At 42.3% G+C, this 27,529-nt stretch overlaps 1 protein-coding gene across 4 annotated transcripts in view; it reads left to right on the plus strand.

Annotated features, from left to right (window-relative positions):
• pald1a (phosphatase domain containing paladin 1a) overlaps window positions 1-27,529 on the plus strand; it is a 256,800-nt gene that overhangs the window by 96,958 nt on the left and 132,313 nt on the right. For all 4 annotated transcript variants that reach the window (XM_060854041.1, XM_060854042.1, XM_060854043.1 and 1 more), the window contains 5 exons: window positions 4,940-5,044; window positions 8,999-9,094; window positions 10,559-10,693; window positions 21,209-21,319; window positions 24,067-24,246. In XM_060854041.1, the coding sequence (XP_060710024.1) occupies window positions 4,940-5,044; window positions 8,999-9,094; window positions 10,559-10,693; window positions 21,209-21,319; window positions 24,067-24,246 (627 nt within the window). The remainder of the gene's footprint in view (window positions 1-4,939; window positions 5,045-8,998; window positions 9,095-10,558; window positions 10,694-21,208; window positions 21,320-24,066; window positions 24,247-27,529) is intronic.

A 27,529-nucleotide genomic window follows, 5' to 3' on the forward strand; every position in this document is an offset into this window, starting at 1 on the left:
ATCTAATTTGTCTCCCTCCTTAGCTGTGTTCCAATGGCCCTATCATTCTTTCCTTTTCAAAATATACAGCCATCTCCCTTTTGTAAATTGCTTTAGAATCTGCTTTCACCACCCTTGCAGGCAGCACATTCTAGACTGTAGCAACTCACTGCGTAAGTTACTGATCTCATCTCCCACACCAAATCCTTAAGTCTGTATCCTCTGGTTACTGGATTAGTGGTGCTGGAAGAGCACAGCAGTTCAGGCAGCATCCAAAGAGCAGCAGAATCGATGTTTCGAGCAAAAGCCCTTCATCAGGAAAAAAAGCAGAGAGCCTGAAGCGTGGAGAGATAAGTTAGATGAGGGTGGGAGTGGGGAGAAAGTAGCATAGAGTACAATAGGTGAGTGGGGGAGGGGATGAAGGTGATAGGTCAGGGAGGAGAGGGTGAAGTGGATAGGTGGAAAAGGAGATAAGCAGGTAGGATAAGTCCAGACAAGTCATGGGGACAATGCTGAGCTGGAAGTTTGGAACTAGGGTGAGGTGGGGGAAGGGGAAATGAGGAAACTGTTGAAGTCCACACTGATGCCCTGGGGTTGATGTGTTCCAAGGCGGTAGATGAGATGTTCTTCCTCCAGGCGTCTGGTGGTGAGGGAGCGGCGGTGAAGGAGGCCCAGGACCTCCATATCCTTGGCAGAGTGGGAGGGGGAGTTAAAATGTTGGGCCACGGGACAGTGTGGTTGATTGGTGCGGGTGTCCTGGAGATGTTTCCTAAAGCGCTCTTCTAGGAGGCGCCCAGTCTCCCCAATGTAGAGGAGACCGCATCGGATACAATAAATGATATTAGTGGATGTGCAGGTAAAACTTTGATGGATGTGGAAGGCTCCTTTAGGGTCTTGGATAGAGGTGAGGAAGGAGGTGTGAACGCAGGTTTTAGTGTTCCTGCGGTGGCAGGGGTAGGTGCCAGGATGGGAGGGTGGGTTGAAGGGGGGGTTTTGACCTGACCAGGTAGTCCCGGAGGGAACGGTCTTTGCGGAAGGCGGAAAGGGGTGGGAAGGGAAATATATCCCTGGTGGTGGGGTCTTTTTGGAGGTGGCGGAAATGTCGGCGGATGATTTGGTTTATGCGAAGGTTGGTAGGGTGGAAGGTGAGCACCAGGGGCGTTCTGTCCTTGTTACGGTTGGAGGATGGGGTCTGAGGGCGGAGGTGCACGAGATGCATTGGAGGGCATCTTTAACCATGTGGGGAGGGAAATTGCAGTCTCTAAAGAAGGAGGCCATCTGGTGTGTTCTGTGGTGGAACTGGTGCTCCTGGGAGCAGATACTGGTGAGGTGGAGGAATTTGGAATACGGGATGGCATTTTTGCAAGAGGTAAGGTGGGAAGAGGTGTAATCCAGGTAGCTTTGGGAGTCGATGGGTTTGTAAAAAATGTCAGTGTCAAGTCGGTCGTTATTAATGGAGATGGAGAGGTCCAGGAAGGGGAGGGAGGAGTCAGAGATGGTCCAGGTAAATTTAAGGTCAGGGTGGAATACGTTGGTGAAGTTGATGAATTGCTTAACCTCCTCGCGGGAGCACGAGGTGGCGTCAATGCAGTCATCAATATACACGAGGTGGCGCCAATGCAATTCATCAACTTCACCAACACATTCCACCCTGACCTTAAATTTACCTGGACCATCTCTGACTCCTCCCTCCCTTTCCTGGACCTCTCCATCTCCATTAATGATGACCGACTTGACACTGACCTTTTTTTTACAAACCCACCGACTTCCACAGCTACCTGGATTACACCTCTTCCGACCCTACCTCTTGCAAAAATGCCATCCCGTATTCCCAATTCCTCCGCCTCTACCGTATCTGCTCCCAGGAGGACCAGTTCCACCACAGAACAAACCAGATGGCCGCCTCCTTTAGAGACTGCGATTTCCCTTCCCATGTGGTTAAAGATGCCCTCCAAAGCATCATGTCCACATCCCGCACCTCCGCCCTCAGACCCCACCCCTCCAACCGTAACAAGGACAGAACGCCCCTGGTACTCACCATCCACCCTACTAACCTTCGCATAAACCAAATCATCTGCCGACATTTCCACCATCTCCAAAAAGACCCCACCACCAGGGATATATTTCCCTTCCCACCCCTTTCCGCCTTCCACAAAGATCGTTCCCTCCGTGACTACCAGGTCAGGTCCACGCCCCACTACAACCCACCCTCCCATCCTGGCACCTTCCCCTGCCACCACAGGAACTATAAAACCTGCTCCCACCTCCTCCCTCACCTCTATCCAAGGCCCTAAAGGAGCCTTCCACATCCATCAAAGTTTTACTTGCACATTTATTGTACCTGTTGCTCCTGATGCGGTCTCCTCTACATTGGGGAAACTGGGCGCCACCTAGAAGAGCGCTTCAGGGAACATCTCTGGGACACCTGCACCAATCAACCAAACCGCTCCATGGCCCAACATTTCAACTCTCCCTCCCACTCTGCTGTGGACATGGAGGTCCTGGGCCTCCTTCACCGCCGCTCCCTCACCACCAGACGCCTGGAGGAAGAACGCCTCATCATCCGCCTTGGAACACATCAACCCCAGGGCATCAGTGTGGACTTCAACAGTTTCCCCATTTCCCCTTCCCTCACCTCACCCTAGTTCCAAACTTCCAGCTCAGCACTGTCCCCATGACTTGTCTGGACTTGTCCTACCTGCCTATCTCCTTTTCCACCTATCCACTCCACCCTCTCCTCCCTGACCTATCACCTTCATCCCCTCCCCCACTCACCTATTGTACTCTATGCTACTTTCTCCCCACCCCCAACCCTCCTCTAGCTTATCTCTCCACGCTTCAGGCTCTCTGCCTTTATTCCTGATGAAGGGCTTTTGCCCGAAACGTCGATTTCACTTCACCTTGGATGCTGCCTGAACTGCTGTGCTCTTCCAGCACCACTAATCCAGAATCTGGTTTCCAGCATCTGCAGTCATTGTTTTTACCTCCTCTGGTTACTGACCTTGTTACCTGTGGAAATCATCTCTCCTTATTTAGTCAAAACCAATCATTTGAATGCCTCTATTAAATCTCACCCTGCTCTGAGGAGAATAATTCTGGCTTATATTGCTCCGCACAATGGAATTCTGTCATCCCCTGTATCTCTCGTGCAAATTTCCAATAAATGTCACAATGTCTTACAAATTCTAATAATCTTGGTCTCATTGTTCTGCTAAAGAATACATACAGAGCCTACTAAGGCAAGGAAAACATTCAATTTATTGAAGAAACATCTTTATTGAAGAAACATCTTTCTGTGGCTTCATCTTGCAATGAAGCTGGGAGAGACAGCAGGATGATATGACATGACATCAGTTCCTGTCCTGATATATACCTTGTCTCATTAACATATCAGACCAATCTAAAAGCTTATACTACACAAAGTATTTGGAATGGTGCTACAAAGAGATCTAAGCTGGATAACTGGTTCCTAATGACTCATTGCATTAACATACAGTCATTGAGCCACACAGTTCTCAAGGAGTCCAGATTTAATTTCTGATCTGTGTTAAGTTAGTTTATTATAGGACACTGAGGCCAATAAAGACAACTTCAGGAATCCCATGCTATACATGGATGTCAAATAATGAGCCTGGGTTAAACAAACATACAGATTATGAGCAGGAATAAACAGTTTGGCTCTTCAAGCCTGCTCTACAGTTTGAATAAGATCACGGCTGTTCTGACTGTAGCCACAATTCTGCTTTCCCTGATACCCTTCAACTCTCCTGTGAGTCGAGAATCTACCTATCTTTGCCTTAAAAATATTCAAGCACTCTCCCTCCATCACCCTCTGTGAAAAGAGTTCTATAGGCTAATGACCTTCTAAGAGAAAAAGACATTCTCCTCCTCTCTGTCTTAAATAGGAGATCCCCTTATTTTTAAACTGCACTGCCTACTTATAGTCACCCCCGACATGGAGAACTATCTTTTCAGCACACACCCAGTCAAGTACCTTTAGGATCTTGTACGTTTCAATAAGGTCACCTCTCATTCTTTGAAACTCATTTGCTACAGATTCACTTGTTGAACCTTTCCTGCTCAAATAATCCTATCATCCCAGGATTGAGTTGAGTGAACCTTCTCTGAATTGCTTCTAATGTTGAATTGCTTATAATATTGTTATGGACCAGACCCCCTCAAAACATTTTAAGAAAGCACCCTGACCCTAACTTTGCTGGTTATTTTAAGCAGGAGTGAGTGGATATTTCAGGAGAGATGCAACTGGTCAAATCACTTAGTTTTAAAGAAAATAGAATTTATTTCCAAGATTGCCAAATGAAACACAAACAAAAGAGAACAGAATGCTGAATACCTTAGCCTATCCGAAAACCCAACAGATTATCCCAACTTAATGATGCTGTTCCAAATTCCTGCAACATTCCCCATAAATACCCTTTGGCACATAAGGTAAAGTCAAACACAGGGTCTTACAGAAGAGACAGAGAGAGAGAGAGAGAGAGAGAATGGCAGAAGAACTCAGCATGGAACTCTTTCTTCGATGTAGCTGCTTCTTGGACCAGCTGCTTTAAACTGAACTGACTGCTTTTCAGTGAACAGCCAGACCTCTAAAACCAAACCAAAGAAAAGCTGGGAGAACTGGCCATTCCCCTTTCATTGTACAAGTTTTTTTTAAACTTGAAAGCCATCTCAAGTAGTTCAATCCCAGATATTTCAGGGTCTGTGTCTTTACAACCTCCTGGAAAAAAAGCCAAGGACAACCTACCCTTGTTAAAGAAGCAGCATCATCACAATATCTTTCCTTAAACAAGGAGACCAAAGCATGCTGTTCACATTCACAGTTTGTCCTCAGATAAGGGCTTGCTGTCTTTGGTATTACCAGGTTGTAATCAACAGGAAAACACAGTGCAGTGAACGAGGATCTAATCAATGTTTCATATTTGTATTTTTCTTCAATTAGGTGGACACAGCTATCGCTCTCTGCTCTGAAATGCATAACATTAAAGAAGACATCTATGAATACAAACAGAAGCTGGAGGGCATTGGGGAGAATTGCCAAGTTGAGGTAAATGGGTAGCTATGGAAATTGCAAGGTACCAAGGAGACTATAAGATGTGAGAGCATAAGTACACCAGTTGGCTGATGGAGTCAGCTGTGCCATTCAATGGGATCATGGCTAATCTGATAATCCTCAACTCTGCTTTCCTGCCTTTTCTCTATAACCCTTGATTTGTTTACTGATTAACTGTATAACTCGGCTTTTAATATACTGAATCACCTAGCCTCGATAACCCACAGTGGTAAGGATTAATTACTGACAGAAGGAAATCTTCCTCATCTCAGTCTTAAATGTGCAACACCTTATCCTGAGATTACACCCTCTGATCCTAAACTCTCAACAGCTACCCTGTGAAGTGCCCCAAGAATCTTAAATGTTTCAACAAGATCACCCTTCATTCTTCCAAAGTCCAACAAGTATAGACCAAACCCACTAACGTCTCTTAAGAAAATTCCTCCCTGCCTCGAATCAACCCTGGTGAACTTTTGATGGACTAACCCCAATGCCAGTATATCTTTCCTTATAAGAGGACCAAAACAATTCACTGTCTTTTAGTTGTGGCCTAACTGGTGCATTATATAGTGTTAGCCAAACTTCCCTACTTTTATACTTCATTCATTTTGAAATAAATGGTGATATTCTATTTACTTTCCATATAACTCACTGAACTGGGGTGCTAGATTTGTGGTCCATGCACCAGAGTACCCCAGTCTCTCCATTTAAAGAATACACGGCTCCTGTATTCTTCTGTCAAATTGCATAACCTCACTGTGCTCTAACACGCTTCTTAACTCATTGCATATTCATACATGGGTAAAACATTAAATTTTAAACTCCACTCTCTAGTACACATATTTACACAATGAAAAGGCTCCCAAACAGCACTTCAATCACTGCAATGTGGAGTATTACTCAACTTCTGTACCTCGCTACCTCTACCTGGAAATATCAGGGACCAGGCAACAAACAGGGTCATAATTCAGTGAAGCCTCTCCAGATGTTCTGTTAAAAGCTAATCCAGTAGGGGAGGAAAGTGTTTATCCCTAGAGATGAGGTCAGTGCCCCACCTGGTGGGGGGATTGTATTAAGAAAATCTGGCTCCAGTGCCATAAAAGGATGAATGATTTGCACTCTGTCTGCACTCTACCAGGAGTTATAAATTGTCTACTCAAAGCTTCATGCTCCAAGCAGTGTGAGTTAATATTGGAAGGTTGCCATTGCAGGGGTCTGCCACACACAAGACTGGGTTGTCAGTCATCTCCATCAGATGCCTCATGGATAATCAATATTGTTTCATTGCAGCTATTAGTATGGCCAGCACTTGTGTGACACAGTAGCGCAGTGGTTAGCAATGCGACCTCACAGCGCCAGGGACCCATATTCTATTCCAGCCTTGGGTGACTATCTGTGTGAAGTTTGCATGTTCTCCCTTTGTCTTCATGGGTTTCCTCCGCGTGTTCCGGTTTCTTCCTACAATCTGAAGATGTGCAGGTTAGGTGAATTGGCCATGCAAAATTGCCCATAGTATTCAGGGATGTAGGTTAGGTGCATTCGTCAGGGGTAAATGTGGGGGAATAGGCCTGGGTGGGTTACTCTTTGGAGGGTTGGTGTGAACATGTTGGGCCAAATGGCCTGTTTCCACACTTTTGGGATTCTATGATCCCACTCGCACATCTGCTAGGATTCATGTTTAAAATGTAAACAGAAACTAAAACTCCCAGCAGCTCATAACTAGAAGAATGCACCCGTGATCATTTTTCATGAAGGCTGGCATAGGTTAAGGACACAACCATAAAAATGGCTTGGGGTAAACCCTTCACAGGTATTTTGCATCATATGATGCTTTATTATTTTTCAACTGGAGCTCTTTGACTATACTGAATGACGTTATAATCAGAAACTTTCACTACATTCTCAAACTACATTCTTCTTTTGAAGAATGTGCATGGCCAGTGTGACTGTGTGCAGAGAGAGGTGGGGGAAGTCAGATGTCTGCCATAAGGCTCCTTATCCCCTTTTGAGGATCAGTTCACTGAGATGATAGGAAAGTCAGGAAACCTACCCCTGCTGAAGGGTAGAACAGAGATCCATAGTCTTCTAGTGAGAGGGCCTCCAATCTGTTACTCCCAGCTACATGTCTAGACAATAGACAATAGGTGCAGGAGTAGGCCATTCTGCCCTTCGAGCCTGCACCACCATTCAATATAATCATGGCTGATCATCCTTAATCAGTATCCTGTTCCTGCCTTATCTCAATAACCCTTGATTCCACTATCCTTGAGAGCTCTATCCAACTCTTTCTTAAATGAATCCAGAGACTGGGCCTCCACTGCCCTCTGGGGCAGAGCATTCCACATAGTCACCACACTCTAGCCACAATGTTTTTATAAATTCTTGGCTAAGGATGGCAGCTTGCAACATTAGTTCATTTGTTTTTCATGTGGCCTCAGACCTTGTGCCCAAGCCAGGTAAGAACAGCAAATTTTCTTCCCTCAAGGGTATTAATGAACCAAATGTGCTCTTAAACAAAAATGTTCAGTATTACTGAGACTAGCTTTCAATTCCAGATTTTATTGTTGAAATTTAAATTTGAACCTGTGTCCCTAGTGCATTAGACTGGGCCACTGGATTACTTGTCCAGTGATATCACCACTGTACTACCATCTCCCTTAAAGATAAGAATATAATATGATGTAGTAGAACTTACTATAATTTTCACTCCATAATGTAAAATTTTAAAATTAATATAGCTTCCATTTCATCAGTATAGAAGTTTTCTTGGGTGAAAAGTTGTATGTTGGAAAGTTCTGAGACATTCCAGGCTGATACTCAGTGACCAGCTTTATGTCTGTAGCAAAATGTAATATTTTCAGTATGTGACGGATATGTGTTGAACTCATTTCTTTCATATATAGAACACACTCTTTTATTTACATAATATATCACTTAGACCAGTGACATTCACTAGTGAGGGTCAATTAGGAATATGGAAAATTTTAACCTAGTAGTAAGTAGAATGTTACAGAATAATTTATTGATTAATTTCAATTTCTTTCTTCAAAAAGGTATGCATGTGATGCACAAAAACGATTGTAAAAAATAAAGATGTTAGTAATTGTACACAGTTTGCCAAGTCAACAATACTAATTTATAATCACTTGCCATTTCCTCATTCCTGACCCTTGCTAAATTTATGATTCTCCTGCTTGTGGTGTCCTTCTCTGACTTTTTTCCTTGCCACCTGTGCCGCACACTGATCCTCAAACTCGTCAACCCACTATGATCAGTGACTCTGTCTCACTTGCCACCTTCCTGACACGCCTCCTTGACCCTTATTGACATCGTTCTCTGCTTGCTGACCTTCTCACTTGTCATTCCCCACTCCAGCTTTGTTACTCACTGACTTGCTCATCATGTCCCTTCTTGACCGTTCTGTTGCCACTTCTCCCTCACTCTCTGCCTGTCTCCCAATCCTACCTCTCTGTCACTCCCTATCCTTCTTTCACATGCCATCTATCTCTGACTCGCTTCTCCTTTCCCACTTGCTACATTTCTCACACTTGCTTTCCCCTCTCTCATTTGCTCTCTTACTTGCTCTCCCTCTCTCTTGCTCACTCATCCTCTCTCCCTCTTCTTCTTCCGCCTGTTCTCTCTCTCTCCCACCAGTTCTCCCTCTCTCCCACCCGCTCTCCCATTCATTCCCACCGTCACCTACTCCATCTTCCCCTTTCTTCCCAACCCACTCATTCTTTTTGAAATCTCGGTTCTGTGAAAAGTTGGCATCAGTTAATCCTACTAGTTTACAGGCTTTTAAAGTTCAAGGTTGGTCCCACCTAACTGGCATTCTTTGACTTACCTCACTTTTCCTCCCCATGTCTGAACTCTTGCACTGTTTTTTTTTCTCCAAAGGAAAATGTTTATGACCTCTCACTTTGTATTTTTATTTCCTGCTTCATTTAGGGCAACAGCACCAAAGAATATTTTCTTCAAAGAATACTGCAGAGCACAGAGCGTTATTTCTATCTGATCGCTTTTAACTACTTTCTGCATGAACAGGTGATTACATGTGGCTTGTGCATCATACAGTAGAATGTGCCCTGGTTTATAGTAAGGACTCTATGTGAAATTGCAAATCCAGATATTATGAGGCTTCAATGCAGGAGAATGTGAAAATTTAATGCATTGATTGTCACTTGCTGAGTGCTCACTCTCCCAACTTCCTGCAATCCTCAATTTCAGAGAATGACTGTTGTTTGGGAGCTGGATGAAGGCTGCTCAAGTTTATTTAGAGATGCTGCATACACCCAGATACATGCACACATGCACATGAACACACAAATGTCACACATACATACATGCACATGTCTTTTCATACAATGTCACACAGTCACACTCAGTCAACCGGCGTCCACAATCACCCTCATGACTGTGTGTTGATTACAAGTGTGTAATTTTGAAGCTGTGTGTGTGTTATTGTTTATGATCTATACGTGATTACGTACATGTATATCCCTGTGTATGCCCATGCGTGTTTGTATTTGTGTGTCCGTATGTGTGTGTCCGTATGTGTGTGTCCGTATGTGTGTGTCCGTGTGTGTGTGTGTGTGTGTGTGTGTGTGTGTGTGATTAGTGATTTGTGCAGCATCTCTTAAATAAATTTTGTGCAGTTTTCATACAGTTGTTAACTGACATTAGTTCCCTGATTGAAGCAGTGGTGAGGTGAAGGAAGTTGGGAAGACTAAGTGCTCATTGAGTAATGCTAACGTAGGTGGATTAAGGCCATTGGTCATTTTCTCACCTGTTCCATGTTAATGATAAAAGCTGGACAATAAAGCTTTGGGGAACTTTTATTCTCTTCACCATTGTTCTTTTATGGACTGCCAACACCTATTGGACCTGTTATAAAACACCTCCCAGCTCTAGTTTACCCAGCCATTCCCCTTTCCTACCACACTGCTATCTCCAATGTATTCATAACTAAGGAATAAAATAGTTTAGAAACAACTATTTTTGTAGAAGCACCAATGATTCTTTTCCTATCTAGCACTGCCAAGGATCAGTTTTAATTTGTGCAGTCTCTTGGGCAGTCCTGGATGGTCAGCAATCTTTGAAACCAGGACTTAAATCACAAGGGTGTCCTATGGAATTCCCATTACTTCCCCCATCTTGCGATCTGCACAAAACGTGCAGTAGGTCAAACGTCACTCAGGATGGTTGGGCGAACTGAATCCACTTCTGATGCCAGTCTGGTGTTAGCAACCTGTTGTCTTTACTTCCTCAATTGTCCTTTGGTTTAAGTGTTCTCGAGAATGTCAAGCGGGTTTACATTGAGAGCTGACCATGTTTACAATAAAGGGTCAAATGTCAGCGAAAATGTGTTTCCGGAGCTGCTAGCCAGTGATATCAAAATTTCTGTTTCAACTTAGCATTACTTCCTCAAATAAACATATTTTCTGGCATTTGCAAATGCTGTTCTTTTGTGTTTTGCTGACTTGTATTAACCGTTGTATTGTTTTCCAGTATCCTTTGGCCTTTTCACTTAACTTCAGCAGGTGGATGTGCAGGCACCCCTGGATGTACAGAATCTTGGCTGGCATGAATGTGTCTGAGCTTACTGCCCCTTGCGACTTAGTAACAAAAGGCATCAGAATGTTGGTAAGTTTGAAACTGAACATGAATGGCAGGTTATGATTTGGAGACTGTGATTGGCTATGTGAGTGAAACTGAGCCAGACCTGTGCCCCCATGTGAAAACATTGGACATCCCAGATGTAGGGCTTTATTTGGCTGGAATATATCCTTTGAAATTCAGCTTAAATTACCTTCCTTAAATAACCACATACATATCTCCTTTGCCCAGTGTATGTTCTCATGTAATTTAACTGTGACACTTGTATGATGCTGTTCTTTCTCAAATTTCAGAGTGAATAGCTGTATATGAGGAGGAATCTGTATTGGATGTTTTGTTTTTTGCCTCTTTCCTTAGTCTAGGGCCACTGAGGGAAATTGGCACACCTGCACTAATACCTGCCCTCCACACAGCTTGGAGATTGATCGAGGAGCTGTGTATCTCCCCTTGATTTGGCCAGTGTGGTTAGCTAGTTTGTGAGCCAAATATTCCTGACAATCAAAATGGTCCATATACCAGTCTGCTTTGGCAACCCCTGAAGTGTACACCGCAACCTTTTCAAACTAGATAAATTGCACTCCTTAATACAGCTAAATAACCTTCTTTGGAGACAGACCCTACTGAATTGCCTTTGTTAGTTAATCACAAAATGAAGGTTGCACGTGGTATGTTCATTATCCATAGCTCAGTATTTAAATAAGTGACAAACCTTCTAGTAAACACAGAGTTCAGAACCATGGGTCACTGTTTAAGAATACAGGCTAATTCATTTTAGGAATGAGATGAGAAGAACTTGCTTCACTCAGAGAGTGATGAGTCTGTGGAATTCTCTGCCACAGAAAGTGGTTGAGGCCAAAACATTGAGTGTTTTTGGAGGGAGTAAGATATAGTTCTTTGGGCTAAAGGGATCAACAGGTATGCAGAGAAAGTGGGAACAGGGTACTGAGTTGGCTGATCAGCCTTGATCATATTGAATTATGGAGAAGGCTCGAATGGCTGAATGGTCTACTCCTGCTCCCATTTTCTGTGTTTCTTTTGTCAATCATGGGATGTGGACTGGCAAGTCTAGCATCTCTAATGGTTTGTAAGACCATTTGAGAGGCAAATAAATGTCAAGTATATTTTGTGGGTCAGAAATCACATGTAGGCCAGGCCAGGCCAGGCCAGGTAAGGATGCCGGACTTTCTTCCCTAAAGGACGTTAGTGAACCAAATGCATTTTTACAATAATCAATGATAAATTCACAGTCATCATGATTGAGACTAGCTTCCCAGATATATCAATCGATTTTAAAATCAAAATCCAGTGATGTGATGAGATTTGAACCCATATTCTCAGAACCCGGTCACTAGATTATGATGTCTCTGACATTGTCACTGCATCATCACCCCTAGCTTCCTGGTTAAATGTTTGTGGGTGAAGCTGAAAAGTTTTAGAGTGAAAAGAAGTAGCCAGAGAAGTGTGATTTGAAAAGTAAGTAACTGTTTATGACCCAAAGGATTAACTAAGGGCAAATTTGCATTTACATAGTGTTTTTCACAATTGCAAGCTATTGCAAAATTCTTCACAGCCACAGAAATACTTTTGGAAAGTAGTCATTGTGTAATGTTAGAAACTCTGCAGTCAGATCATACAAATAACAATGTGATTATGATCAGATAATAATTTATTTGCGACGTTGGCCGAAGGATTCATATTGGCTCAGGACACTGGGCATAAGTTTACTGCTCAATTTTCAAATGGTGCCTAGTATCCATTATATCTATCAGAGCAGGTAGATGGGACCTCGGTTTCCTATCTTACCCAAAAGACAGCACCTCTGACAATAAAATGGTCACTGTGTACTGCAATGGAGTACCATCCTCAGTTTTTGTATTTGGGCTCTGAAGCAAGCCTTGAGCACAGGATATTGTGGTTCACAGACAATTCCTTGGGCATTATTGAGCGAAATTCGACGTTTCAGGCAAAAGCCCTTCATCAGGAATCCTGACTGGCAATTTGTTAGACTGCAAGTCGCTTGGGGAAAGCACAATTCGAAGCTTGCCTGGTATCCCAATCAATTTTCTCCCCTCAACCAATGTCCCTCCCCATTAAGAGTCCGTACACAGCAAATGACTGGAATCACATGTCAGACAGGGGATACGGGATTCTCTGCAGGCTGAATGTCTGTTGACAAACTTTGTGATTTTCCCAGTGCTGCCTCAAAACTAATGAAGTTTCTTAATATTTCAGTATCTCAATTTGTTATGGTGGGCTTTGAACAAGTCTTTTCATGGTTACAAATCCAGCGCCAGAATGAAAGGTCAAGCATATTCCAGAATGCTGATCAGAACCTTCACTGAATATGAACTGCTTAGTGATGTTTCCCAGTATTGCAGCAAAGGAAGTCATGTAGTGCGGTGCTATTGGCCACATTTTTGTTTTATTCATTCATAGGATGTGGGCATCACTGACTAGGCCAGCATTTATTATCCATCCCTAATTGTCCTGAACTGAGTAGCTTGCTCAGTTGCCATTTCAGATGGTAGGTAAGTGTCAACCACGTTACTGCATGTCTAGAATCATGTTTAGGCCAGACCAGGTAAGGATTCAAGGTTTGTGTAAAGATTTGTAGCTCGGGTGTTGGTTGTCGTAGTTGCGGTATATTTGCTGAGCTGGGAAGTTGATGTGCAGATGTTTCGTCCCATGTCTAAGTAACAACTTCAGTGCTTTGGAGCCTCCTGTGAAGTGCTGCTGTACTTTATCTTCTGGAATTTATTTGGTTCCATTCCTGCTGCTTCAGGCTGCCAGTTCCGGTTGTTCTTAGTAGCACGTAGGCCTAGACCCAATATACCGGCCACTGCTACGGACAACTGGAATTGGCAACCGGAAGCAGCAGGAATGGAATCAAATAAATTCCAGAAGAGACAGTACTGCAGTGCGCTTCACAGAAGGCTCTAAAGCACTGAAGATGTCACCTAGACAGGGGATGAAATGTCTGCAAATCTTCCCAGATCAATGAACATACCCACAACTATGATCAGATAAAGATGTCAGGTTTCTTTGCCTATAAGATATTAGTGAACCAGGTGGTTATTTATGACAATCAGTAGTAGGTAAAGTGACTATTAGATTAGCTTCTTAGTTTTGGATTTTTAGATATTTTCTAAGCAGCCTATTCATAGATGCTGAAGGAGATGGGATTTGAATCTCCTGATCGACTGGGTAGGCACACTACCATTGCACTACAAATGCCCCCTTTTCAACTGTGCGTTATTATTGAATTGAACTGAATTCAAATTTCTAAACCTGTCTCAGTGTCCATGGAGCATTAGTCTGGGTCTCTGGATACTAATCTAGTGATATTACAACAACACTACCACCTCCCCCGAAAGGACCTCGCACCTTAGGACTTGATGGCATGATAAGCATGTCATAATGTGGCTAAAGGCATTCATTATTAATTGTAAATCCTTCCAATGCATTTAAGGTGATGGCATTAACAGGAGATTTTCCTGCATCTCATTGGAATGGTATGGACTGTTTTACAATCTTTTGTTTCATTATTTGTCCCATTACCATTTTCTTAATTCACATAAGAATGAGAAGCAATCTTATTGAAACTTACAAGATTCTTTGTGACTTGACGGTGGAGATATGGAAAAGGTTTTATCCCCTTGTGGGAGAATGTTTGGCTTTGGCCACTTTTTGGGGCAGAAAATTCCACTGTCTGGGTCAAGATCAGATCTAAATGGCTTGCACTATACCCTTATACTGTGACTCCTGGTTTTGGACTCCCTGGTCCTTTGGTACTTTCTGCATTACTCTGTCTAGTCTTGTTAGAATTTTATAGGTTACCAGTGATCTGATGATCCAGTGGTGTTACTGCCATTAAAGAAATGCCAAAGCTCTTTGTGTTCCTATGTCAAACAACTAAGAATTAATCATGATTTTGCTTTTATTTCTACCTTGTTGGCAACCTATCTGGGGGCAGATAGTATTATTCAGAAAATGCATTGTGTTTGCAATCAAATCATTCAGGCTGAGCTGATGCTTGAAAAGTTGACTCTTGTACTTTCGATTGGTACATAGATGAGATTCCATAGTGCAAAATCTGAGGCCCACTATGCTGATGTTCAATTGAAATGATCAACGTCTACAATTCCAGAGATACAATAACCCCTGTATTTATTGTAGTTGATCTTGAAGGAGCTTTGCCTGAATGCTTGATGAACTAGCTTTAAGAGAGATATTAATGGTTTTTCAATGATCCTACAATAAATCTGCAAATTACAATAGAGATATTGCTGGTGGAATTTTCTCTGGTGTTTTTACTGACACAATCTATGTCTCAAGGTAGTACGGGAGTGTAGTGACAATAACTGCTGTTAACACTAGATCTCCTGTTAACGTGGAGATCGTTGTTTTCAGATTCTTTGCTGTAGTTTGTAGAAGACTGAGCTAGGCAGCTGATCTGTTGAATCTTATTGAGAGAGGAGGTTCTCAAGGTATGAAAGTGCTTAATTTGTTCCAGAGTCTGTCTTTCAACATGTATAGAAGGCAGAATATTTAGCTGACCAGGTCTGTGAGATTTCTTTTGGCAAAGATCAAGATCAGGCCAGTTCTCTTGTGAGCAGAGTTGAAGATAAAGACAGTAGCTTACAAATCTGGATATTGATATTGTTATGAAGATGTGGGTGTACTGTACCTTTTAAGAGCATTAAAAGCAAAAGAACTATCTGACAGAACCAAGTGTTCTGAAAAAATATATAATGTAACATTTGGTGGAACAACTTGATTAGCTGGTTGCCTGGAAACAACAAAATAGATTCGAGTACCTCAAAAAATACCAAACTACAAACCAGTTTGAATTTAGTATATTGACAATCTTAAAAGCCAGTGACACATGGGTATTTTCCCTGGGAAAATTGAACAGCTGAGACAAGAACTGCCAAACCACCAGCATGTAAAAAGACTACCTGAAAAATAGCTCTCTTGAAAGGTACCTTTATCGATCAGTAACCTGTGAAGCAGAATCCCCAAGAAGAAAAAAATAAGTCAGGAATTCAGAGAAAACTGACAGCTGCCTGCTTTTGAGAGAAGAAGTGTTGTTTTGTAAATCTTTATTGGGAGTTTTATTGGACTAGTATTACAGAAGGGAATGTAAAAGATAGGTTAGAGGAAGGAATTATAAATAGTTGTTAGTTATTCTCTTATACATTAAGAAATAAAGTTGTTAATTTTTACTTGGCCGTTCAGATTAGATTACTGCACGGGATAAATCTTTTCTGTGTTGCTCCTTTTTAAATGAAGCAGGAGAGTTTGCCCTGTGTAACAATATGCAGCCATTTGCAAACTGTAAACTTTATGTATCTCTGGTGGTTAGTTTGGTTCTTGCATGGAGGTAACTGAGAGTAAAGAGATTTCCAACTAGGTGGCATTTAATACTGAGACCAGAGCCCATTGATTTTTGCTGAAATAAAAGGTCCTTCAGTTAAATTGCAAAATCAAGCTGGATGAATTGTGTCTGAATTGTTGATAACCAGTTCTTTTCCAGGTCTTGGTTCCTCAACTCTTAAATGGCTAACTCAATGAGCGAGAACAAATAAAATATTACAAAGTCACTCTAAAGCTCTCCTAGAAGCACGGCGGCATTGACATTAAATACTGGGTGGAGCTAGCTACCAATTGTTCAAAATGGTCAGAACATGTCCATCAAGTTCCATCTATGCATTGCGTCCAAATGCATTATGAGCAGAAAAATCGATGTTTCGGGCCGGAGCCCTTCATTGCTAATGAAGGGCTTCGGCCCAAAACATCGATTTTCCTGCTCCTTGGATGCTGCCTGACCTGCTGTGCTTTTCCAGCAACATACTCTCAACTCTGATCTCCAGCATCTGTAGACCTCACTGTCTCCCAAATGCATTATGATGAGACAGAGCAGTAGCACAGCAGGAAAGAAAAGGAAATGATTCTTATACTCCAGATCCCATTGCCTCATGGGACATTTTGCCCAAAGATCTATGGGTTAAAAATCAGCTGTTCAGTCACACGAAGACTCACGGCAAAAAATCATGACCCTCAGTAGACCTTATACTTGAGTCATGTAATGATAATGACAAGCTATTTTGATTCAATTTGTGTCAAGAGATTTCGACTTTGACCTTTCCTCTGTGGTGAATGAGTTCATTCAACTTGTTCCTGATGCTTGTGGTGAATGTTACTCCTATCAAAAATTGTCCTTACTCAGTCATCAACTTCCAGTCATATAACATAGAACAGTACAGCATAGGCCTTTCAGACCATAATGTTGTGCTGAGCATTTATCTTAATCTAAGATCAATCTAACCTACATACCCCTTAATTTACTGCTGTCCATGTGCTTGTCCAGCAGTCGCTTCAATGTCCCTAATGTCTCTGACTCCACTATCATGACTGGCAGTGCATTCAAAGCACCCATCACTCTGTATGTAAAGAACCTACCTCTGACATCTCCCCATATTTTCCTCCAATCACCTTAAAATAATGACCCCTGTGGCAGCCATTTCTGCCCTGGTGAAAAGTCTCTGGATATCTACTATATCTATGCCTCTCATTTCTTTGACATTTAGTTTAAAAGTGGGTCTGTGGATGTTCTTTTTAGTCTTTTAGGTTGTGTTAATTTTGTCTTTTAATTTACAAGATTGCTCCTTTTTCAAGGAACAGGGTGAGAGAAAGACCAAGAAGTTTAGTTTGTTTATTCGTGGGATGTTGGCCTTACTGACTGAACCAGCATTATTACCTGTACCGAGTTGCCCTTGAGAAAGTGGTGGGAAGTTGCCTTTTTGAATTGGTACAATCCATTTACTGTAGGTAGACCCACAATGCTATTAAGACGGAGGACGTGAAAGGGTGTTTGGTGGTTGTCAGATAGAAGAAGGTTGACATTAGAGAAAAAGCACAGAAAAATGAAAGAAACTGTCATATGGAACCATCTAAAAGGTTCCACCAGCAATGAATTGTTTTCAAAGTCACTGTGGTTATGCAAGAGCTGGCACAAAATATACTATCCTGTCAAGTGATAGGTGTTCCCTCTATTACATCCTACCTTTGTTCTCCATTACAACCTTTCTTATTTTATTGGTTCTGTGCCAACATATTCATTATTCCTCAAAACTATCTTCAATTGTTGTTCCAAATATATCATCTGCACCCTGCAGTAACATGGAGCATTAGTATCAGAACAGACTACTTGGCCAAGTTGCCTGTTTTCTGTGCTATAATTTCTTTGTAATCAAGAGAAGCTTTTTAAAACTTAATTACCACTTGACATAGAATCATAGAGGTGTATAGCATGGAAACAGACCTTCGGTCCAACTTGTCCAAGCCGACTAGATATCCCAACCCAACCTAGAAACTGGTTCGTATCCCTCCAAACCCTTCTTATTCAGAAACCCATCCAGATGCCTTTTAAATGCTGCAATTGTACCAGCCTTCACCACTTCCTCTGGCAGCTCATTCCATACACGTACCACCCTCTGCATGAAAACGTTGCCCCTTAGATCTCTTGTATACCTTTCCCCTCTCACCCTAAACCTATCCCTCTAGTTCTGAACACCCCTGCTCCAGGGAAAATATTTTGTCTATTTATCCTATCTATGCCCTTCATGATTTTGTGAACCTCTATAAGGTCACCCCTCAGCCTCCGATGTTCCAGGGAAAACAGCCCTAGCCTATTCAACCTCTCCTTATAGCTCAAACCCTCCAACCCTGGCAACATCCTTGTAAATCTTTTCTGAAACCTTTCAAGTTTCACAACATCTTTCCGATAGGTAGGAGACCAGAATTGCACGCAATATTCCAACAGTGGCCTAACCAATGTCCTGTACAGCCAAAACATGACCTCCGAAATCCTGTACTCAATCTTTTCTCACAGTTGTGATATCCATTACTATGGCTCTTGAAATCTTGGTATTGGTTTCTTCACTTTTCTCGATTCCTCCCAAATTGGTGATCTGTACCCCCTTGGACTGAACATGGATAAAAGAGCAAAACTGCAGGAAGTGAGGTGAGAGTGACAATCTTTGACATCAAGACTATATTTGACCAGATGTACAACCAAGGAGCTCTAGCAAAACCTTAGTCAATGGGAATCGGGGTGAAAATTCTCCCTTGATTGGAGTCCTACCTAGGACAAAGGGAAGATGTTTGAAGTTGTTGGAGATCAGTTGGAGAGGCAAAGTTCTAGTAGTGTTAACATTGGAGTATTAATCCAGAGACCCAGATAATGTTCTGGGGACTTGGGTTCAAATACTGCCATGGCAGATGATTGGATTTGAATTCAATAAAAAAAATCTGGAATCCATGGCAATTGTCAGGAAAAATCCATCTGGTTCACTAGTGTCCTTTAGTGAAGGAAACTGCCATCCTTATCTTCTCTGGCCTACATGTGACTCCAGACCCACAGCAATGTGATTGACTCTTAACCGCCCTCTGGGCAATTAGGGATAGGCAATAAATGCTGGCCTAGCCACTGATGCCCTCATCACATGAATGAATTAAAAAGAAACTATCTTAGTTCTAGACTTCTCTGCCAAAGAACAGGAAATGACATCACCAACCCAGAGAAACCCAAACACACAAATAGAAAGCAGAAATCAGCAGCAGTGCTTCATATGGAGCTCACTGAAGATGTTACCTAGTATGCTGACAAATGTCTGAAAATGAACCTTTTAGCTCAGTGAGCAAACCTACGTCCAGAACCTCAACCTGAAATACAAATCTTCTCAAAACTCGCTAAGACTTGGATTATACCTAACGTTGGGCTGAGAAATAACAAGTCACATTCATGCTACACAAATGCTAGGAAATGATCATCTCAATCAAGAAAGAATCTAGCTAACACCCTTGGCATTCAATGGCATTTCTCATCTCTAATTCTCCAGTTCGTGCCTACTATCTACAAAATAAGAGTCAGGGTGTGATGGAATACTTATCTGATGTGTGCAGCTCCACCATAGTCAAGAAACTCAATGCCATCATGAACAAAACCGCCTACTTGACTGGTGTCTTATTCATCACCTTCAATATTCCTTCCCTTTACCATTTACAAAGTATGGCAGCGATGTGTACCATCTATAAGATGCACTATAGCAACTCATCAAGGCTCCTCCGACAGCACTTTCCAAACCTGCAACCTCCACCTGCCAGAAGGCTAAGGGCAACTGACATATGGGAACATAAGCACCTGCAAACTCCCCAAGAGCCGCATATCATCCTGATATTATTCCTTCAGTTCCACTGAGTCAAACTCCTGGAGCTCCTTCTGCAATAGCACTGTAGGTGTTCCTATGCCTCATGGACTGCAGCACTTTAAGAAGGCAGCTCACCACCATCTTCTCCGGGGAAAATTGGAGCGAGCAATAACTGCTGGGTTAGTCCTTTATACCCACATCCTGTGAATGAATTTTAAAAATCTATAAACCCATGATGTTGGCAGTAGTGAATGGTAGATCTTGGAATATTGTACTGTTCTTTTAATAAATTAACTTTAGAATTTTGGCCTTCATACCTTTGACAAGTGTCCAGCAGGCATATACTAAAATAGGAAACCACAGTTATTTCCTGCTTTGAAATTAGTTTTGCAATCCAGGAAGAAAAGAGTTCCAGAGTAGTTCTGTGAGCTTGCTTTGTAGGGTTAGAAGTTCAGTTCCTGGAAGTGATTGCAATCCTTCAGAAAATAGTTAATGTCAAAGAGCGGGGGAAAATATTCACAGACTACACTCTGACTGCTATAAAAGTATGAGGGGAGAGGCACTGATGGCAAGTCATGCTGCCTGGGACAGTAACACTCAATTTTAAAATGTTCATCCTTGTTTTTAAATCACTTCTCCCCCTCCCTATTGCCGCAATCTTGTCCAACGGCACAACGGCTCAGCAGTTAGCACTGTTGCCTCACAGCGCCATGGACGTGGGTTCGATTCCCTCCTCAGGTAACGGTCTGGGTGGAGTTTGTACATTCTTCCCGTGTCTGCATGGGTTTCCTCCGGTTTCCTCCAACAATCCAAAGATGTGCATGCTAAATTGCCAATATTGTTAGGTACATTAGTCAGAGGGAAATGGGACTGAGTGGGTTACTCTTCGGAGGGTCGGTGTGGATTTGTTGGGCCGGAGGGCCTGTTTCCACGCTGTAGGGAATCTTATCTAAACACTCTCCTCTCTCAGATCTCTGCTCTCTTCCAATTCTGGCCTCTTGCACATTCCTAATTGTCATCAGCTCCCTATTGGTCCTGAGCATTGGAGTTCCCTCCTCAACTTTTCTCTCTTTCCTCTCCTTTCAGTCTACCTTTAAAGCCCACACTTTGATCTAGTGCTTGGTCATCTGCCCTGATATATCTGCATCTGGCTCAGGATCCATTTTTGTTTTCATCATCTGCCGTTGAATGCCTTGGCATGTTTTAATTGCCAAAGACGGTAGCTTAATGCGAGTGGTTATTATTGTAGAAGGCCTAGAATCCGGAAAAGATAAAAGATTGTCTATCTGTGAATATGACACCCAGATGATAACTGGCCTCTGTTTAACAGGTTGCAGATGAAGCTCTGGATGTTCTAAGCACATTGAAAGAAATGAAAGTGGCCAATTTCCGACGGGTTCCAAAGATGCCAATCTACGGCATGGCACAGCCTAATTCAGAGGTAGCTCAACATATTCTTGTGATATCTTATTATAATATAGTAGAGATTGTTATAGTGCTACTCATACAGCACACTTGTGAAACAAAACCTGGCATCACCTTACCTCAGTTTTTAAACTTATCATCTCATTGTATTTCACTCTTCTATCCCGTTTTTTGTACTTTACTCTTGTACACCATTTTGTAAAGTTCTTCTTTGCCCCATGTATCTTGGTCCTTCATTCTGGTTTCACAACAAATTTCCAGGGTTAAATAAAAACAAAATACTGCTGGTGCTGGAAATCTGAAACAAATGCAGATAATGCTAGAGAATCTCAGCAAGTTGAGCAGCATCTGTAGAATGGGAAACAGTGTTAACATTTTAAACATGGTATCATTCTTCCTTGAAATTTGACACGGTTCAATCTAAGGTGCAGCAGAACTGCAAATTTAAAATTACAAATGATGGCCTCATGCAGATCTAGCATCTGTAGAGACAGAAATGTCAATTTTTCCAGGACAATTAGGGATGGACTACAAACAGCTGGCCAACTACTCCCATGTAGAGTGAAATTTTTTTAAAAGAAGTTAGCATTTTGTATCGAATGACTCTTCTTTGGAACAGAAGGAAAGTCATATTGAACTCAAAAATGTTTCTCTCTTGACAGATGCAGCCGGACGTGCTGAGTTTCTCAATTCCTGTCCTTTTTCTTAATTTGAGGTCTCCAATGTGCAAAATATTCTGCTTTTATTTCATCATTTTGTAAATGGATTGGCAGCGTTGAGAAGATCCCCATCACAATCTGGGAAACATTCAGAAATGTTTATTTTATTCATTTTATTCTTATATAAGAAGCAAGCGGGTAACTAGAGAAAGGAATGGTCCACTACAAAATAATGAAGGAAGGCTGTGTGCCGAACCTGAGAGAATGGTTAAGATTCTGAATGATTACTTTGTTCTCTGAGGAGAGGAACATGATGAATCTCGAGATTAAAGATAAAAGTTTGATTAATCTGGATCATGTTGGCTTAAGTAGAGAAGATGTGTTGGGTATGCTAGAGCTTATTAAAGTGGACAAATCCCCATAACCGGATCGGATCTATCCCAGGTTGCTGAGGGAGGCGAGAGAAAAAATTGCTGGGGCCCTGACAGATATCTTTGTGGCATCCTTAAATACAGGTGAGGTGCTGGAGGACTGGAGGGTTGCGCATGTTGTCCCCCGTACAAGACGGGTGCTAGGGATATTCCAGGTAACTACAGAACAGTGAGCCTGACGTCGGTGGTGGGGAAGTTGCTGGAGAGGGTACTGAGAGATAGAATCGATTTATATTTAGAAAAGAATGAGCTTATCAGTGATAGGCAACATGGTTTTATGCAGGGGAGATTGTGCCTTACCAACTTAAGTTATTAGATGAAGGAAGGGCTATTGATGTCATATACATGGAATTTAGTAAGGTGTTTGATAAGGTTCCCCATTGTAGACTACTGGAGAAAGTGAAGTCACATGGTGTGCAGGGTGTTCTAGCTAGGTAGATAAAGAGCTGGTTGAGCAACAGGAGACAGAGAGTAGTAGTTGAAGGGAGTTTCTCGAAATGGAGAAAGGTGACCAGTGGTGTTCCACAGGGGTCAGTATTGGGGCCATTGTTTGTAATATATGATTTGGAAGAAGGCACTGTTGGTATGATCAGCAAGTTTGCAGATGACACAAAGATTGGTGGAGTTGCAGAAAGCATAAGTGACTGTTGGAGAATACAGGAGGATATAGATAGACTAGAGAGTTGGGTGGAAAAGTGGCAGATGGCTTTCAATCCAAACAAATGTAAGGTGATGCATTTAGTAGGCAAGTCTAATTCTAGAGTGAATTATACAATGAATGGAAGAGCCTTGGAAAAATTGATGGAAAGAGAGATCTGGCAGTGCAGGTCCATTGTCCCCTGAAGGTTGCTGCATTGGAAGATAGAGTGGTCAAGAAGGCATATAGTATGTTTGCCTTCATTGGATGGGGTATTGAGTATAAGAGCTGGCAAATCATGTTAAAATTGTATAAGACATTGGTTCAGCCACATTTAGAATACTGTACATTTCTGCTCGCCACATTACCAAAAGGATGTGGACGCTTTGGAGAGGGTGCAGAGAAGGTTTACAAGGTTGTTGCCTGGTGTGGAAGGTGCTAGCTACGAAGAGAGGTTGAGTAGGCTAGGTTTATTTTCACTAGAAAAAAGGAGATTGAGGGGAGACCTGATTGAGGCTTACAAAATCATGAAGGGTATAGACAGGGTGAATAGAGACCAGCTTTTTCCCAGGGTGAAGGATTCAATAACGAGAGGTCATGCTTTCAAGGTGAGAGGTGGAAAGTTTAAGGTGGATACACGCGGCAAATACTTCACACAGAGTGGTGGGCGTTTGGAACGCGTTGCCAGCAGAGGTGGTAGGGGTAGGCACAGTACATTCATTTAAGGTGCATCTGGACAGATGCATGAGTAGTTGGGGAGCAGAGGGATACAAATGCTTAGGAATTGACTGACAGCTTTAGACAGTACATTTGGATCAGCTCAGGCTTGGAGGGCTGAAGGACCTGCTCCTGAGCTGTAAATTTTCTTTGTTCTCTTTGTTCTCAAGTTGTTTACTTAAGTCACCTTCAAGTAGCCAGTTTGGTATCTCTGCCTTAGGACTTCTCTTCAAACAAAGCCAAAACAAAACAACCTTTTAAAGTGACAGCATCATCTATTGCACTATTAAGATAATGGTTTAGCGGCTCCTCTTGACAGGCTTGTGGCTTGGTCCTGACATACCTGACTGATGAGAAGAGGAATTACAGCAACATTTTGTGGGTGACCTTACGAGAGGAGTTAGTGCTGGAGGGGAATGGCCAAGTGTACACACCCCGGGAACCAACCTGCTTGGAACAGCCCATCACGGTACCCACCAACTCATCAGAGCAGCTCGAAGTGAGTAACCAGAACAATGTCTGCTTGAGGTTATTGCTGTAGAAAAATGTCCAATGTGAGTGTTATGTTTCTCTGGTTCAAAGGAAGATTGCCTCCTTAGTGGGGAAAAAAAAGAAAGAACTGCAAATGCTGGAAATAAAACAAAGTCAGATTGCTGGAAAAACTTACCAGGTTGGGCAACATCTGTGGAAAGAAAGCAGGATTAATGTTTTGGGTCCAATATGACTCTTCAACAGCACTGTTGAAGTGTTTATTCCAAAAAGCATTTGCAGCTAATAAATTAAGAACAGAATTGGGGTAAACCAGTTTGACCCTTCAGCCTACCCCCACCATTCAAGGAGATCTTGGTTGATCTGTAACCGAAGTTCATTTACCTGTTTTTTAAATTTTTTTTAACCCTTTTTCCTCCATAACTTTGGTTAATACAAACCTGAGAATGTGTTGCTGGTTAAAGCACAGCAGGTTAGGCAGCATCCAAGGAACAGGAAATTCGACGTTTCGGGCCAGAGCCCTTCATCAGGAATGAGGAGAATGTGCCAGGCAGGCTAAGATAAAAGGTAGAGAGGAGGGACTTGGGGGAGGGGCGATGGAGATGTGATAGGTGGAAGGAGGTCAAGGTGAGGGTGATAGGCTGGAGTGGGGTGGGGGCGGAGAGGTCAGGAAGAAGATTGCAGGTTAGGAGGGCGGTGCTGAGTTGAGGGAACCGACTGAGACAAGGTGGGGGGAGGGGAAATGAGGAAACTGGAGAAATCTGAGTTCTGACCCTCCTAACCTGCAATCTTCTTCCTGACCCTCCTAACCTGCAATCTTCTTCCTGACTGAACTCAGATTTCTCCAGTTTCCTCATTTCCCCTCCCCCCACCTTGTCTCAGTCGGTTCCCTCAACTCAGCACCGCCCTCCTAACCTGCAATCTTCTTCCTGACCTCTCCGCCCCCACCCCACTCCAGCCTATCACCCTCACCTTGACCTCCTTCCACCTATCACATCTCCAACGCCCCTCCCCCAAGTCCCTCCTCCCTACCTTTTATCTTAGCCTGCCTGGCACATTCTCCTCATTCTTGATGAAGAGCTCTGGCCCGAAACGTCGAATTTCCTGTTCCTTGGATGCTGCCTAACCTGCTGTGCTTTAACCAGCAACACATTCTCAGCTCTGATCTCCAGCATCTGCAGACCTCACTTTTTACTCGAAGATTAATACAAACCTACTGATCTCAGATTTAAGATTAACCAGATGTAGCAAGAAATACATTTGTAGAAGAGCATTCTAGACTCCTGTCTACACTTTATATGTAGTAGCCATAACAAAGTTATAGCTTTAATATTTAGGCTATGCCCTGATACTAGATTGCCTCCAACCAGTGGAAGGCCTTTTGAAGTGTAGACACTCTTTTATTGTGGGAAAACAATTGTCAATTTGTGCACAGCACATCAAGCTCCCCACACCCAACAGTACTATAAAAATCAGATCTTCTTTAATGAAATTGTTGAGGTAATAAGTATTGATCAAAACACCAATGAGAGCTCCCCCTCAGTTCATTGAACTGTGTTCTCAGATCTTTTACTTCTGCCAGAGAAGACAGGCTTAACTTCTCACCTGAAAGCTGTCACCTAAGATTGTAAGACCACAAAATGTAGAAGCAGAAGTAGCCCATTTAGCCCATTGAGTCTACTCCATCATTCAGTGAGATTATGACCAATCTAATGGTTCTCAATTCCACTTACTGCCTTTTCCCCATATCCTTTGAATCCGTTGCAGTTTAATAATGTCTCTCTCGGCCTTGAATATACTTAATGACCCAGAGTCTGGTTTACCACCAACCTTCCATGGTAAAGAATTTCAAAAATACGTCTGTCTTTATAGCACTCCCTTGGCACCACACTGGAGTGTCAAATTGGATAACATGCTCAGCTCTGTGAATCTGCTGAGCAAAAGTGAAGGTGGTCCCATTGAGCCAGGGCTGACACCGATCAAAATGATCTGAGCATCTTAAGCATTTATATGATCACAATTTGTACAATTCATCCTAGCGCTATTGTCCTATTGTTCAATGCTGGATAAACATACTTGAAGTATTGTCCTTTACCCATTGACTTCTTAGGGATAAATCATCTTTATGTTGCTAAATCAATGCTATGATGGATGGGCTTGGGAATATAACGAGTATCAATCTTCTGTGGCAGTTCAGGGAGCAAGGCCTGGTTAGAGGTCATGGGATAATTGGCCTAGCGTTCCCATTTGAAAGCTGCATGCAATCTCTTTAATTTTGTTACTTATAGTTAACTTGTAAAACTTAGAAATTGGGATGCTGGGAAATGGAATTAGCTGGAACAAAGGAATTTTCTGTAGTAGCAGCTGTATGGGACACCATCAAATTGCCCTCTAAGTCACACACCATGCTGACTTGGCGGCAGGGGAAGGGGGAGGTGGCATGTGTAAAATGGAGGATGAAGTTAAAGAATAAATGGATTGTCCCCACATAAATTCTTTTTTAAATGCTTGATTCAAGTGCTATGGCCATTTGATAAAACACACTTTGGTCTTTCTGTACTTTGTGATTTTAAAGAATTTTGTCCCTTAAATATTTTTGTGTCATGGAGGAACTGCCTAATGAGATAAGATACACAAATGCAAAATTCTGCAGTTGCTGGAAATCTGAAATAGAAATAAAGTGCTGGGGAAAACTCAGCAAGTCTGACAGTATCTGTGGAGACAGCTGACATTTCAAGTCTGTAAACGCTCATACCTGAGATGAGATACATCTTTGGTGAAAGTCAGCAGGGGATGAAGAGTAAATGCTGCTGTGGATCAATTTATCTCACTTGGATGCTGAATCTAATTGGCATTACTAACTACCAAGGAGTCTTAAGGACTTGAAGATTAATTTCCAGGACATTGGCTTGATCAGTGCTAGAGGAAAAACATTGGCCATTGGAAGAGTTATCCATCTCATTCACTGTCCTGGTGTGCTGGTTCTCTTGTTAGAAAAAGCATTGAAGATGAATGAATAAAAATTTGATTAATCAATAATCATCCCTTCAGGTATTCAAGATTCTGTTCACTTTTCAATTGGTGAATGAAAGTGAGACTTTATGATGTAGACATGCTCAGTGGCCAGTTGCCAAAGGTCATATGATTAAATCTCTAGGAATGCACCCAATGACAGTTAACAGTTGAGGGGTTGATTTGAAAGTGAAAAGCATGGGGCCTATTGGAGAGGTTGTCTAGCAATGATTGAATGGAAGAAAAATATATACTTGTTCAATAATTTAAAGGCTGAGAAG

The sequence above is a fragment of the Hemiscyllium ocellatum genome, chromosome 43 (genome assembly GCF_020745735.1).
Source record: "Hemiscyllium ocellatum isolate sHemOce1 chromosome 43, sHemOce1.pat.X.cur, whole genome shotgun sequence".
In the NCBI taxonomy this organism is placed as follows: domain Eukaryota; kingdom Metazoa; phylum Chordata; class Chondrichthyes; order Orectolobiformes; family Hemiscylliidae; genus Hemiscyllium; species Hemiscyllium ocellatum.